General features: G+C 67.3%; 1 protein-coding gene across 2 annotated transcripts; it reads left to right on the top strand.

Moving 5' to 3' along the window:
- Positions 1-221: 221 nt before the first annotated feature.
- Positions 222-3,404, top strand: PIM3 (Pim-3 proto-oncogene, serine/threonine kinase). Of its 2 annotated transcripts, XM_021687766.2 has the most exons (6): positions 222-585; positions 696-805; positions 902-952; positions 1,035-1,404; positions 2,004-2,180; positions 2,264-3,404. In XM_021687766.2, the coding sequence occupies exons 1-6, from the start codon at positions 501-503 to the stop codon at positions 2,449-2,451; spliced, it is 981 nt and encodes a 326-aa protein (XP_021543441.2). In that variant the 5' UTR covers positions 222-500; the 3' UTR covers positions 2,452-3,404. The 2 variants fall into 2 exon arrangements, with proteins under 2 accessions (XP_021543441.2, XP_044771696.1); XM_044915761.1 differs by having other exon boundaries at positions 2,004-3,404.
- The last annotated feature ends 7,797 nt before the right edge of the window (positions 3,405-11,201 follow it).

Raw genomic sequence — 11,201 nt, 5'->3', positions numbered from 1 at the left:
GCTCTACTACAGCGAGCTAGTTCCGGGCGGCTCGCCACGCACCCCGGGCCCACCGACCCTCGTCGACCCGGGAAGAGGGCGCCCGGCCCCGCCAGACCGTCGCCCCGGCCGCCCGCGCGCGTTTCCGGGGGCGACTCCGCTGCGTGGACCGCGGCGGAAGGGGGCGGGATTCCGCTCGCCCCGCCCCCGCGGAGGGATACGGACGCCGTGGCCCAAAAGCCCGGGGCGAGGCGGCTGGGGCGTGTGAGCGGCTCTGTGCTGCGCGTGCACGCGGTCCACGCGCGGCTCGGCCCGGGGCCACTGCGCCGCGCGGACTGCCTCGCCCGAGCGGGTCTCGGCGCTCCCGCTTCGCCGCCGCGGCCGCCTCCGTCCGACGCTCGGGGCCCCGCGCGGCACGGGGAGGCCGCCCTCTCGCGTCTGCGGCCGCGCGGGGAGCCGGGCCGGGTGAGAGGCGGCGGAGAGCCCGGGGGCCGCGGGCCCGCGCCCCGCTGCCGCCCGCGATGCTGCTCTCCAAGTTCGGGTCCCTGGCGCACCTCTGCGGGCCGGGCGGCGTGGACCACCTCCCGGTGAAGATCCTGCAGCCAGGTACGCGCGGGGCCGGGGGGCAGGGGCCGGGGGGCCGCGGCCGGGGGACCCGGGCCGGGGGCTGGGGCGCGCCGGGCCGCACCAACCCCTCCCATGCGCGATCTCCACAGTCAAGGCGGACAAGGAGAGCTTCGAGAAGGTGTACCAGGTGGGCGCCGTGCTGGGCAGCGGCGGCTTCGGCACCGTCTACGCGGGCAGTCGCATCGCCGACGGGCTCCCGGTGAGTCGGGACACCGGGCGGGCCCGGGTTTCTCGCCCACCGCGCGCGTCGTCGCTTCTCCGCCGGGCCTGACCATCCGTGTCCCCCCTTCCCCAGGTGGCCGTGAAGCACGTGGTGAAGGAGCGGGTGACCGAGTGGGGCAGCATCGTAAGTGCGGGCGCCGGGGGCGGGCGCCGGGGGCGGGCCGCCGCGGCTGGGGGCACGCTGACCGATCGCCGTGTCCCCCCAGGGCGGCGCGGCCGTGCCCCTCGAGGTGGTGCTGCTGCGCAAGGTGGGCGCGGCGGGCGGCGCGCGCGGCGTCATCCGCCTCCTGGACTGGTTCGAGCGGCCCGACGGCTTCCTGCTGGTGCTCGAGCGGCCCGAGCCGGCCCAGGACCTCTTCGACTTCATCACGGAGCGCGGCGCCCTGGACGAGCCGCTGGCGCGCCGCTTCTTCGCTCAGGTGCTGGCCGCCGTGCGCCACTGCCACAGCTGCGGGGTCGTGCACCGCGACATCAAGGACGAGAACCTGCTGGTGGACCTGCGCTCGGGCGAGCTGAAACTCATCGACTTCGGCTCGGGCGCGCTGCTCAAGGACACGGTGTACACCGACTTCGACGGTGAGCGCGCCGCTGGCCGGCGGGGACGCCCGCGGGGAGGCCCGGAGGGGCTGGTGACTGTTGGAGGCCGCGCGCGAGGGGAGCGGGTTCGCGGTGGGTGGGGGCGAGGGGCCGGCTCGAGACTGCCCCCGCCGGCCGTGCTGGGGCGCGACCGCGGGCGGGGGCGGGGCGCTGGGGACCGCGGCGCGGGGGTGCGCCGGGAGCGCCCGGGCCTCCCCCTGCGTGGGGCGGACGCTGCGTGCGTGCCGAGCGGGGGCGGTGCCGCAGAAATCCCCGCATTGCGGAGCGCGGGGAAGCCGGGGCTGCCCGCCCCTGGGCGGCCCCCCCTCCCCCCCCGCCCGCCTGCTCTATCCTCAGCTCACATCTGTTTGTTGTGAAACCCGAGCCCTCGCTCATGTGACCCGCCCCTCCCCCGGCCGGGCGGGCCAGCTGGGGAGGCCGCGCCCGCCGGGTTTTTCCAGGGTGATGACGAGCAGGTTGCTCGAGGCCGGAGACCGGCTGCCGCCCCTGGCCCGGGCCTCCCAGGGGATTAGTGAGAGCGCGGGGGGCTCGGCGCTGGTCCCCAGGGCGGACGCCCTAACGCCCGCGTGTCCCCCCAGGCACCCGGGTGTACAGCCCCCCCGAGTGGATCCGCTACCACCGTTACCACGGGCGCTCGGCCACGGTGTGGTCTCTGGGCGTGCTGCTCTACGATATGGTGTGTGGGGACATCCCCTTCGAGCAGGACGAGGAGATCCTCCGAGGCCGCCTTTTTTTCCGGAGGAGGGTCTCCCCAGGTGCGTGGTGGGTGCGGGGGCTGGAGCTGGGAGCCCAGGGGCCTAGGAGCCAAGGAGCTGACCCCGCGCCCTCCTCTCCGCAGAGTGTCAGCAGCTCATTCAGTGGTGTCTGTCCCTGCGGCCCTCGGAGCGGCCCTCGCTGGACCAGATCGCTGCGCACCCCTGGATGCTGGGGGCCGAGGGGGGCCCTGCGGAGAGCTGTGACCTGCGGCTCTGCGCTCTGGATGTGGACGACGGGGCCAGCACCACGTCCAGCAGTGAGAGCTTGTGAGGAGGAGCCCGGACCTGGCTTGTGGGAGCCGGAGGGAGCGACCCCGCCTGGGCTGTCTGTTTCTTACAAAAGCAGTGACCTCTGACTCCCGGTGACCTTTGCCTTTGGCACCGGGCTGTTTTCTTTGCTTTGAGTGCCTTTTCGAACGCTGCTCTCACGGGACTTGGTCTTCTCAAGCTCTCTCTGTCCAAAGACGCTCCGGTCGACGTGAGGTCCGGCCTGGGCCGGGCAGGTGCGCGACCCTGAGACTGTCCCTGTCCTGCGCTGCTCTGGGAGGCAGCAGTCCTGGCCCTCAGCGCCTCCCCGGTCGGACCATGTTGGACCAGGAGCATGTCCTGTGGCCTCATGTCACCGGGGGCTCGGGCTCCCTTGTGCCCACCCCCCGCTCCCGCCCGCCGCCGGTGTTCGTCTGGGCAGGTCTGTGCACAAGCAATGCAACGTCGAGGCTCGCTGCCTGAGCGTGCGCCTGCAGGCGGGGTGTGCGCGCGCGCGCGCACGTCTATTTATGGTCTGACCCTGAGGAGGGCTATTTATTGTTTAATTTATTTGGGGAGGTCCCCTCCTGCCTGCGCCCCCGCCTTCTTCAGGCCCCGGAGTGGGGGGCGTGGCTGTGTGTGCGGACCCCAGGTCCTGATCCTACCTGCGTCTGTCGGAAGATGGACTTGTACAGTGGCTAATTTAAGGGGCGAGGGAGACTCTGTTCCCTGTGGCTCTATGCCTCTGGGGGAGCGGGGTGGGGGTGGGTTTTAAATTATTGACCTTGTACAGTCTGCTTGTTGGCTCTGGAGGCCAGGGGGTGGGGGGACAGAGTCTCAAGCCTTTAATTTATGGTAGTAGCTGTGTTTCTGTGATCCCGGTGTGCGTAGGCATCGAGGATGGGGGTTTCTTTCAGTTCAAAAGTGAGATGTCTGGAGATCATATTTTTTATACAGGTATTTCAATTAAATTGTTTTGTATATAACAGTTACTCTGTGTTTATTGGATAGGGTGGTCTGGTGAAAGGAGATTTGGGGAAGGGGTCCCTGGGCAGCCCCCTCCCTGCCTCCTGTGGGCAGGCAGCAGCATGACCAGGACCCAGGCTCTTCCCTCCTGGCCAGAGGGCCTGGCCTGTGGTGCTTGGCCTCTTTGCGGCCCTGTTGTCTACTCCTACGGCCCCAAGGACATTGCCACCCCTAGTCTGGAGGCTGTGTCTGGTGGTGGCCCCAAGGGGACCTCCTTGGCTTCTGTTCCCAGAGATGCCCAGCCAGAGGTGGGAAGAGGAGGTGGCCTTCGCTCAAGCCCCTCACGCAGAAGTGTACGGGGAGAGGGGTCCGCACTGTTCTGCAGATGGCTAGAAAAGGTTCTGAAGGACGAGTAGAAGTTTGCCGGGTGGAGGGGGCGTAAGGCATTCCTTGCACAGAGAACGGGTGGGTGGAGCCAGGTGGGGGGGCAAGTGCTGGGGGGTCAGGCCTTGGCCTGATAGTTGAAGGGCAAGGTTGTGGGCGGAAGCCACGGCCAGGTCCAGGTGTGGAAACGTGGCCCAACCACAGCATGAAGGGCAGGCTGAGTGGATGGCCTGGTGACATCCCGCCCTTACATGGAGCCCTCAGCTTGGCAGCTCCGGCTGCTGGAGCGGGTGAGGCAGCCGCTGGGCCTGCGGAGTGGCCGTCTTGGTGCAACAGGGCCCGGGCCACACAGCCCAGAGCCCCCAGAGGCCTGTCAGTGGTCCCACAGCCCGGGTGCCAGCTACGTGTCCCGTCCACGGAGCATGCACACCCTCGCCTGCCCCAGTGCCTGCTAGTGGGCCCCCGGGAACGAGAGCGGGTCGTAGGAACATCCCGAGACCGCAGACAAGAGCAGTCCAGAGGAAATGAGACCAGCCTTTCCGGGTGGGGTGGGGGCGGGGGGCTCCTAGCTTGGTCTTGGCCCTGCAGGGAGTCAGTGGATGTTTGTGGCCTGCCTGGGGCCTGGGGAGCCTTTCCCAAGGGATCCCCAGGGACGGCCCCCCAGAACGGGCAGATGCATGAAGCAGGGGGTGTTTGGGGAGACAGCCCACCTGTTCCCGCCGCCCTGACGGGTCCAGCCTGCTCTGGCTCCTCCCACAGCCCCGTCCTAGGACAGCGAGCCGGGGCAGCAGCCTTGGGCCACGTGGGCTGGAGTCCGGGGGGCGGGGGGACACGCAGGGAGAGCGGAGGATAGTGCTTGCAGCATCTGGGCCTCCGTACCCTCCTGTGGTGAGTGACTCACACGGCACTGTGATTCCCGGCTCCCCCACTTGCCAGCTGAGGGTGCCAGGCTGGTCTTATCACCGCCCCCTCGCCCTGCATTCACCCATCCTCATCTGTGCATCCATCCAGCCGTCACTCATGGAGCTCATGTTTGGGGGGGCCCCGAGTCAAGCCCCCGGCAGTGCCAAGACACCTCATCCTCAGGCGCCCAGTGCTTGCGGCTTGGGGACAAGGCACAGGTCTCTTGGACGTCCTGAGGAGGGCCAGTCCCTGGCACAGATGCAGCGACGATGCTCGGGAGCGCACAGGGTCATCGGGAGGGCACAGGGTCGGAGGCCCGTGCGTGTGCAAAGTCGGGAGGTGAGTGGGAGAGGCTTGCCCCGCACAGGGAGTGCTGGAGCCCCTGGGGCACCCACACCAGGGGACGCTCCGTCCTCCACCACACGTGCAGAGGCCACCACCCACCCAAGCATGAGGCCTGAGTGTCCCTGAGTTCGCTCCTGGGATGGAGGGCACAGCACCGTGCTGAGCGTGGGAAATGCTGGCCTCCTCGGAGGCTCCTCAGCCCTGGGATCCCTGTCTGTCCGGTGATGCCGTGAAGGTGGGGCAGGCTCAGGCTGGCCATGGGTGGGCAGCCCCAGGTGATGGCCACCGATGGGTTCGCGGGATGCAGATGCTGTGGCCGCGGGGCTTCTCCTGCCCCAGAGCTGGTGGATGCTGCTGAAGGGAAGCCCAGGTCTGTGTGTGTCAGGGCAGTTGGGCAGGTGGACGTGGGCGGGGCCCAGGGGGTGGGCCCCATGTCAGGCAGGAGGTGGGGCCGGTACTTATGAGCCCGGGTGGAGGGCCCGCCCCATGGAGCCTGCCCCCCCAGGACAAGAGGGAGAAGACGGGGGATGGCATAGAGGGTGACAGCTTGGCCACCCCCCACTCCCTCGGCCTAGCCCTGCGCCCCTCTCTCCATGCTGACTGCATCAGCCTGGCTGCCCCCGAGCACCCAGGGCCATGGGACACTGCGGCCTGCCCAGTCCTGGGGCATCCCAAGCAAGGGCTCTCAGCCAGGTCGTGCTTGGGGAAACTGAGGCCTGAGTGTCCGGGACCTCGTGTAGGTGCTGGAGTATGACTCTGGCCCCCACTGTGGTACCCTCACATGTCAGCAAGTGGCTGAGAGCCAGGCTGGAGACTCCCGTTGGCGTGGGGGCCTGCACCGGGGGCTGCATCCGGGGCCCCAGCGGTGGGTGCGGGGCGCAGGCCACAGAAGAGGCAGAGGATGCAGCACCTGCGGGGGAGCTTTCCTGGCTGCAGGGGTACCCCTAGAGTAGATTCAGAGAATCCACCATGGGCAGAGCCCCAGGTCTGAGACACAGACAGAAGCCCAGAGCTGCAGCTGGGAGGCCCCGCCCTGTCCCACCCCTGCCACCTGACCCCCAGGCTGTCCACTCTGCGTCTGGGCACTCCCACCCCCGGCTCCGAGACACAAAGCTGGAGCCCCGTCAGGATCCGAAGGGCCGACCTGCACCCTGGGGCCTGCCCTCGCCCCAGCCCCCGCAGTCCACACAGGGCCTTCTCCTGGCTCCTAGGTGGGATTTGGTTGGGGGTGCTCAAGCCTCCCCTAATCCTGAGCCCCTCCCACCCTGGAGGGCAGCCTCCAGGGCTACAGCACGCCCCATTAGGGGCCAGGGGCCAGTGAGCCTATGCAAGCCCCAGGGCAGGGTACTCACTTGGGCCTGGGACCTGTGGAGCCTGGGGTGGGCCGGTCTCTGACTCCCCATCCCCCATCTGCCACGGTCCCACTCCTAGGTGCTGGGGGTCTACAGAGGCTGAGGGGCTAGGGAGCTGCCATGGGCCCCTCACCCCTGAGTGGACAGCACTTTGCAGTCCCTGGTATCCGCCGGACCCCCTCTGCTGGGGAAGGGTCTCATCCGCTCATCAGACCAGCGCTGCTGAGGAGTCTGGGGTTGGGGAGCCAGGAGAAGGGTGTCCTCTGACCCGGGGCCTTTTGGGGGTCTGTTGCCATGGGCAGGGCTCCACCCCCCTGAGGCTGGGATGGTGGCCGTGTAGACGGCTTGGGGCTGGAGCAGAGGGGACAGTGGCCCCTGAAATGCTGGCCTGTCCACTCAGACTGGGCTGCCAGTTCTGCCTGGCCCCGTGGCTCCCACTCTCCTCTGCTGGCCGGTGCCCAACCCACTCATCTTTCAATATCTTGGGTCCATTTACTATCAAGGCTCCTTTAGAGCCACTTGGTCGAGCTCTGCACAGCGTCCATCCTTCAGGGATGCCCCTTGGGGTTGCATGGAATCCAGAAATCATTGTGGAAAGAACCAAAGTCCTGAACCGAATCCAGGTCCTGTCTTGGCCCCTCTGGCTCCTTCCCTCCTGGAGGACTAGGCTACGCCCCGTCTACAGTCCGAGCTTCGATTGGTTTGCTCCTGGCCAGGCCCTCGGGGCGCGGGTGGGTGCTGGCTGTGCCCACGAGGTGGGGGTGCGGCGTCCAGGCCCCTCACCCACTGGCCTGAGACCCCTGGCTTCTGGGAAGAGCGAGGCCGGACTCAGATCCAGAACAACTCTGCGGCTGTTGGAGTCTCAAGTTTCTTTTCTCCAGTGCAGTCCCCTGAAACGAAACCTTGGCATGGCTTCAGTGCCAAAGCTTCACGGAAAAGGGAAGTGGTCCCTGGCAGGACCCCAGGAGCCCCACCTGCCCCTCCCGGGCATACAGAACCCAGCTGGCCAGGGAGTCCCCGGGCTCGTGAAGTCCGTGAGAGAAGGAAGTGTGATGCGGGCCATGGAGGCAGCTCCCGAGGCGGGCAGTGGAGGCCTGGATGAGGGGCTTGGGGACCTCCACACCGCATGGGGCCCCAAGAGGAGCAGGACAGGGCTGCACCCCTGCCCACTGGAGGCACCCTGGGGCCCTCTGGAGAAGGCCTCTGGAGGGGCACTGTATGGGTAGTGATGGGCACGCCTGGGCCGGAAGTTGCGAGCAAGCTGTAAGGAGGGTGTGAGCCAGGCCTGGCACTTGTCCATGGAGCTGAGGGATGGCCAGGAGCTCGCTGGGCCCCCAGTCATCTGCCCCCTGGCTGTGGCCGAAGGGTGCGGGACCCAAGTGGAATTGCTAGCCCTGGGGTTTCTCAGTGGGCCCTTTCCCTCTCCAGAGGCCTCTGATTAGGGGGGTCGGGGGGTGCCTGAGCCTCCAGCACATGACTTCCAGGCCAGCGGCTTTCCAGGCAGCCTTGGCAAAACCCCGAGCTTTGATTACACAACTGACCCCCAGAGTTCCTGGCAGTCAGGCCTGCCGAGCAGGGTGGGGGCAGGGCCTGCCCCTCCAGCACCAGTCACCACCCTCCTCTGGGCCCGGTCCCGGCAGGAAAACTCTTCCCTGGAGGCCGGGCCCCACATATTGGCCAGGTAGGGGGGGTGGGATGGGAGGTCCACTCCCGGATCAATGAATAGGGGCCTCCTTAGGAGGTGGGTCTCCCATACCCAACATTGAATGAGCCAGGCGGAGGAAGCTGGGGCAGGTGCCCACCAAAGGTCAGAGACTCCAAGTGGGCCCACCTCACCCCGGGAGGAGGAGGAGGGTGACCTGGGGCGGGACAGCAAGGGGAGCCCCCTCTGATCTGGCCTCTGGCCCCTCACACCTGTCCTTCCAGGAGGCTGCCTGTCCTGATCTGAGGCTCAGGCCCCAGGACAGGCAGGGAACCCCCCCCCCCGACTCTATGTCATTGGTCCTGCCCACCTGCCGGGGAGGCCCCTCAGGCTGCCCTGTCCCGCCCCACCTGTGCTGCCCCTGAGCTGTGCTCCTTGGGCTCCTCACCCAAAAGCATTGTGCTCGGTGACCCCCACCCCACTGGCCACCTCGGCCGCAGGCAGGAGGGTGGGAGAGGAGAGGTGCTGGCGCCCAAGGCCAGGCCCAGCCCAGGGGCTATCTCCCCTTTCCTTTGTGGCCTCTGAGGCCTCCGCCAGGGCTGGCCCCCGAGGGTAAGAAGATGCTGCCCCTGGCAGGTGGTGGGACCTCCCCAGATTGCAGATGCCCTTGGTCCTGGGACCCAGAGACCAGCAAGGGCTGGGAGACTCCACCTACTGGGCCAGGCCAGGCAGGAGCCAGGGATGCTGAACACTGGGTGCTGCCCCGGGTGGTGTGGTCCTGGACGCATGAGGATGCTTTGGGACCGTCCACTTCACCATCTGGGGGCGCTGGGGGTGAGGCGCATGCAGGGGGCCAGGAGCCCGGCGATTCAGGCCATGGCTCGGCCTGCCCTGCAGCTCCCACATGCTACGGAGCACACGTGGAGGGGGTCCACACCCTCACTCCATGGAGCACTCCAGAGGCGACCCAACCTGGCACTCCTGCCCCTCCCCCATCATCTGGTTTCTGCTTACCAAGTCTCTCCAGTGTGAACTCAAAGGGCCCTTTTCACTCCAGAGAGAACCAGACCTTCCAGATTCTTGGGGGCTCACCCCTGCCAAAGGGACAGTGGCCCAGACAAACTGGCATGATGGTTTTAGGGTGTGACCGGGACACAGGGCAGTGAGGTTTTCAGGGCTCACCATCAGTTTTCTGCAGAAGTCAGGGAGAGGGGGCTCCAGCAGAGGGAACAGCAGGTGCAAAGGCCCCAAGGCAGAGAGTAGCCCAGGCCCAACTTACTCAACAGAGGAACAAGAGGGCAGGCGTAGGAGGGGCTGCAGGGTCTCCGGGGCTCTTCCCCGGGTTTGCTCCGTGGCCTGAATTCCCCGCCAACAACCTGCTACACGCAGGGTAAGCTGAGGCCCTGACCAGAGCCCCGGGCAGCCCCGGCCTCCCTCCTCCAGTGAAGAGGCAGGGGTTGGGACAGAGGACGGGCGCCCATTGCTGCAGGTGCCATAGCCCACCGCACGCTTCTCAACAAGCCAGAATGGTGGACAGCCGGCGACCAGGCGAGGCCCCTCAGCTGGCCCAGGGCCTGGGCTCACTCTGGATCAGGGCAGCGGCTGCTGCAGGGTCCCGGAGTCCAGAAAGGGCCGGGAGGACCCATCGGGCCACAGAAATGGTGTGTGTACGCCCACGAGTGTGCATCATGCCTACTTGTGTGTGTGGTGAGTGTGCTTGCCGGCATGGGTGGTGTGCGCGGGTGGGCGGAGGCGGTCTGGGTATCCGTGCAAGCAGATCCACGCGCATGTACACGTGTGTGCGTGCTTCTGTGCGGGACCTGGTCTGGGCAGAGCCCGGCCCACCTGCTCCCCGAGGCGCCCTCCGGCGCCCTCCCCGCTATGGCTCCCTGTGGCTCAGGGCCTGTGGGGGTGGGGAGCAGACAGAGTGTTTGTACCGGGCTGCAGAGCAAGGTTCTGCCCACCAGGCCCTGCTGCCCCGGGCCGCTCAGCATGTGGTGGCCGTCACCTATGAACCAGGGCTCGGGCACACAGGCTTGTCAGCCTGTGTGTAGGGACCGCCTGAAGCCCCAGAGGGTGTTCAAGAATGTCCTTGGGCCACTGGTACAACCCGGGCCTAACGGAGCCCACAGTCAGGGAGCCACCGAGGGCATCTGGGTCATAGGAAGTGGGGGTTCCCAGAGGGCTAAGATCTGAGGCAGGAGGAGGTGGGGTGCAGGGGCCAAGGGGACCTGCGGAATGAGGAGGTGAGGATGGGGGTTCTGGGGGTGGGGCATACAGGCCACCAGACCAGATCTCAGGGGAGGGAGGGTGGACGCAGATAGGAGAGTGACATGGAGGGTCCAGACGCAGGCAACCTGCGGCCAGAGTCGGCCTGCAGGTCTTCAGCGTTCAGGCAAGGAGGAGTCCTCCAAGTCCAAGGCGGGCTGGGTTCCAGGTGCTTTGGGAGGTAGAAGGTCAGTCGGACCCAAAGCCGCGAGGACCCCACCCACACACCCAGGAAGCCCCAGGGCAAGTACAATGACAACGCCCCCCTCCACCCCACAAAAACCTGCTCTGGCTCAGATTAGTGCACGAGAGCTGGCCTGGCCCGAGCTGACCTTCCCTGGCCCGACGGTGCCTCTTGCCCTGTGCTGAGTGGGGTGCTGGAGGCCTGGGGGCAACTGAGGACTCAGGGCTATGGTCCACTGACCTCCCCACCCCCATACCCTGGCCCCGTCTCTGGGACATTCTGTCCCTGTTCTCACCTCACGTGGTCACCAGGGCCTGGCCACTCTGTCTGCCCCGCTCCTGACCCCCATGCCTGGCGGCTGCCCGCGCTATCAAAAGCTGTTGGGTGGATTAGCTGTGGGCACCCTGAGCTGGCCGGCTGGGGCTCTGGCACCAGCAGCTGGGGGACGAGGGACACCGGGGTCCAGCCACCGCCCTGGTGCCGGGCTGGGGTGGGGGAGCAGGCTAGGCCGCAAGGAAGGACCAGCTGGGGCCCCGTCTCCAGGACCACGGCCCCAGCTCCCGTGAGGGCCTCCCTGGCCGGGCGACCCACAGAAAGCCTGGTTCTGGGTGGGGGGGCTTCCCTTGCCTGACTCCCTCCTGAGCAGAACGGAGCTGAAGATGGGTGATCCCCAGGGCCAGTGGGGTCCGCTGGGCTTTGGGGAGGTAGGGGCTGAGCTGGGGCTGACACAC

The sequence above is a fragment of the Neomonachus schauinslandi genome, chromosome 5, assembly GCF_002201575.2.
Source record: "Neomonachus schauinslandi chromosome 5, ASM220157v2, whole genome shotgun sequence".
NCBI classification, from domain to species: domain Eukaryota; kingdom Metazoa; phylum Chordata; class Mammalia; order Carnivora; family Phocidae; genus Neomonachus; species Neomonachus schauinslandi.
This window is presented reverse-complemented; position numbering and strand designations above follow the sequence as displayed.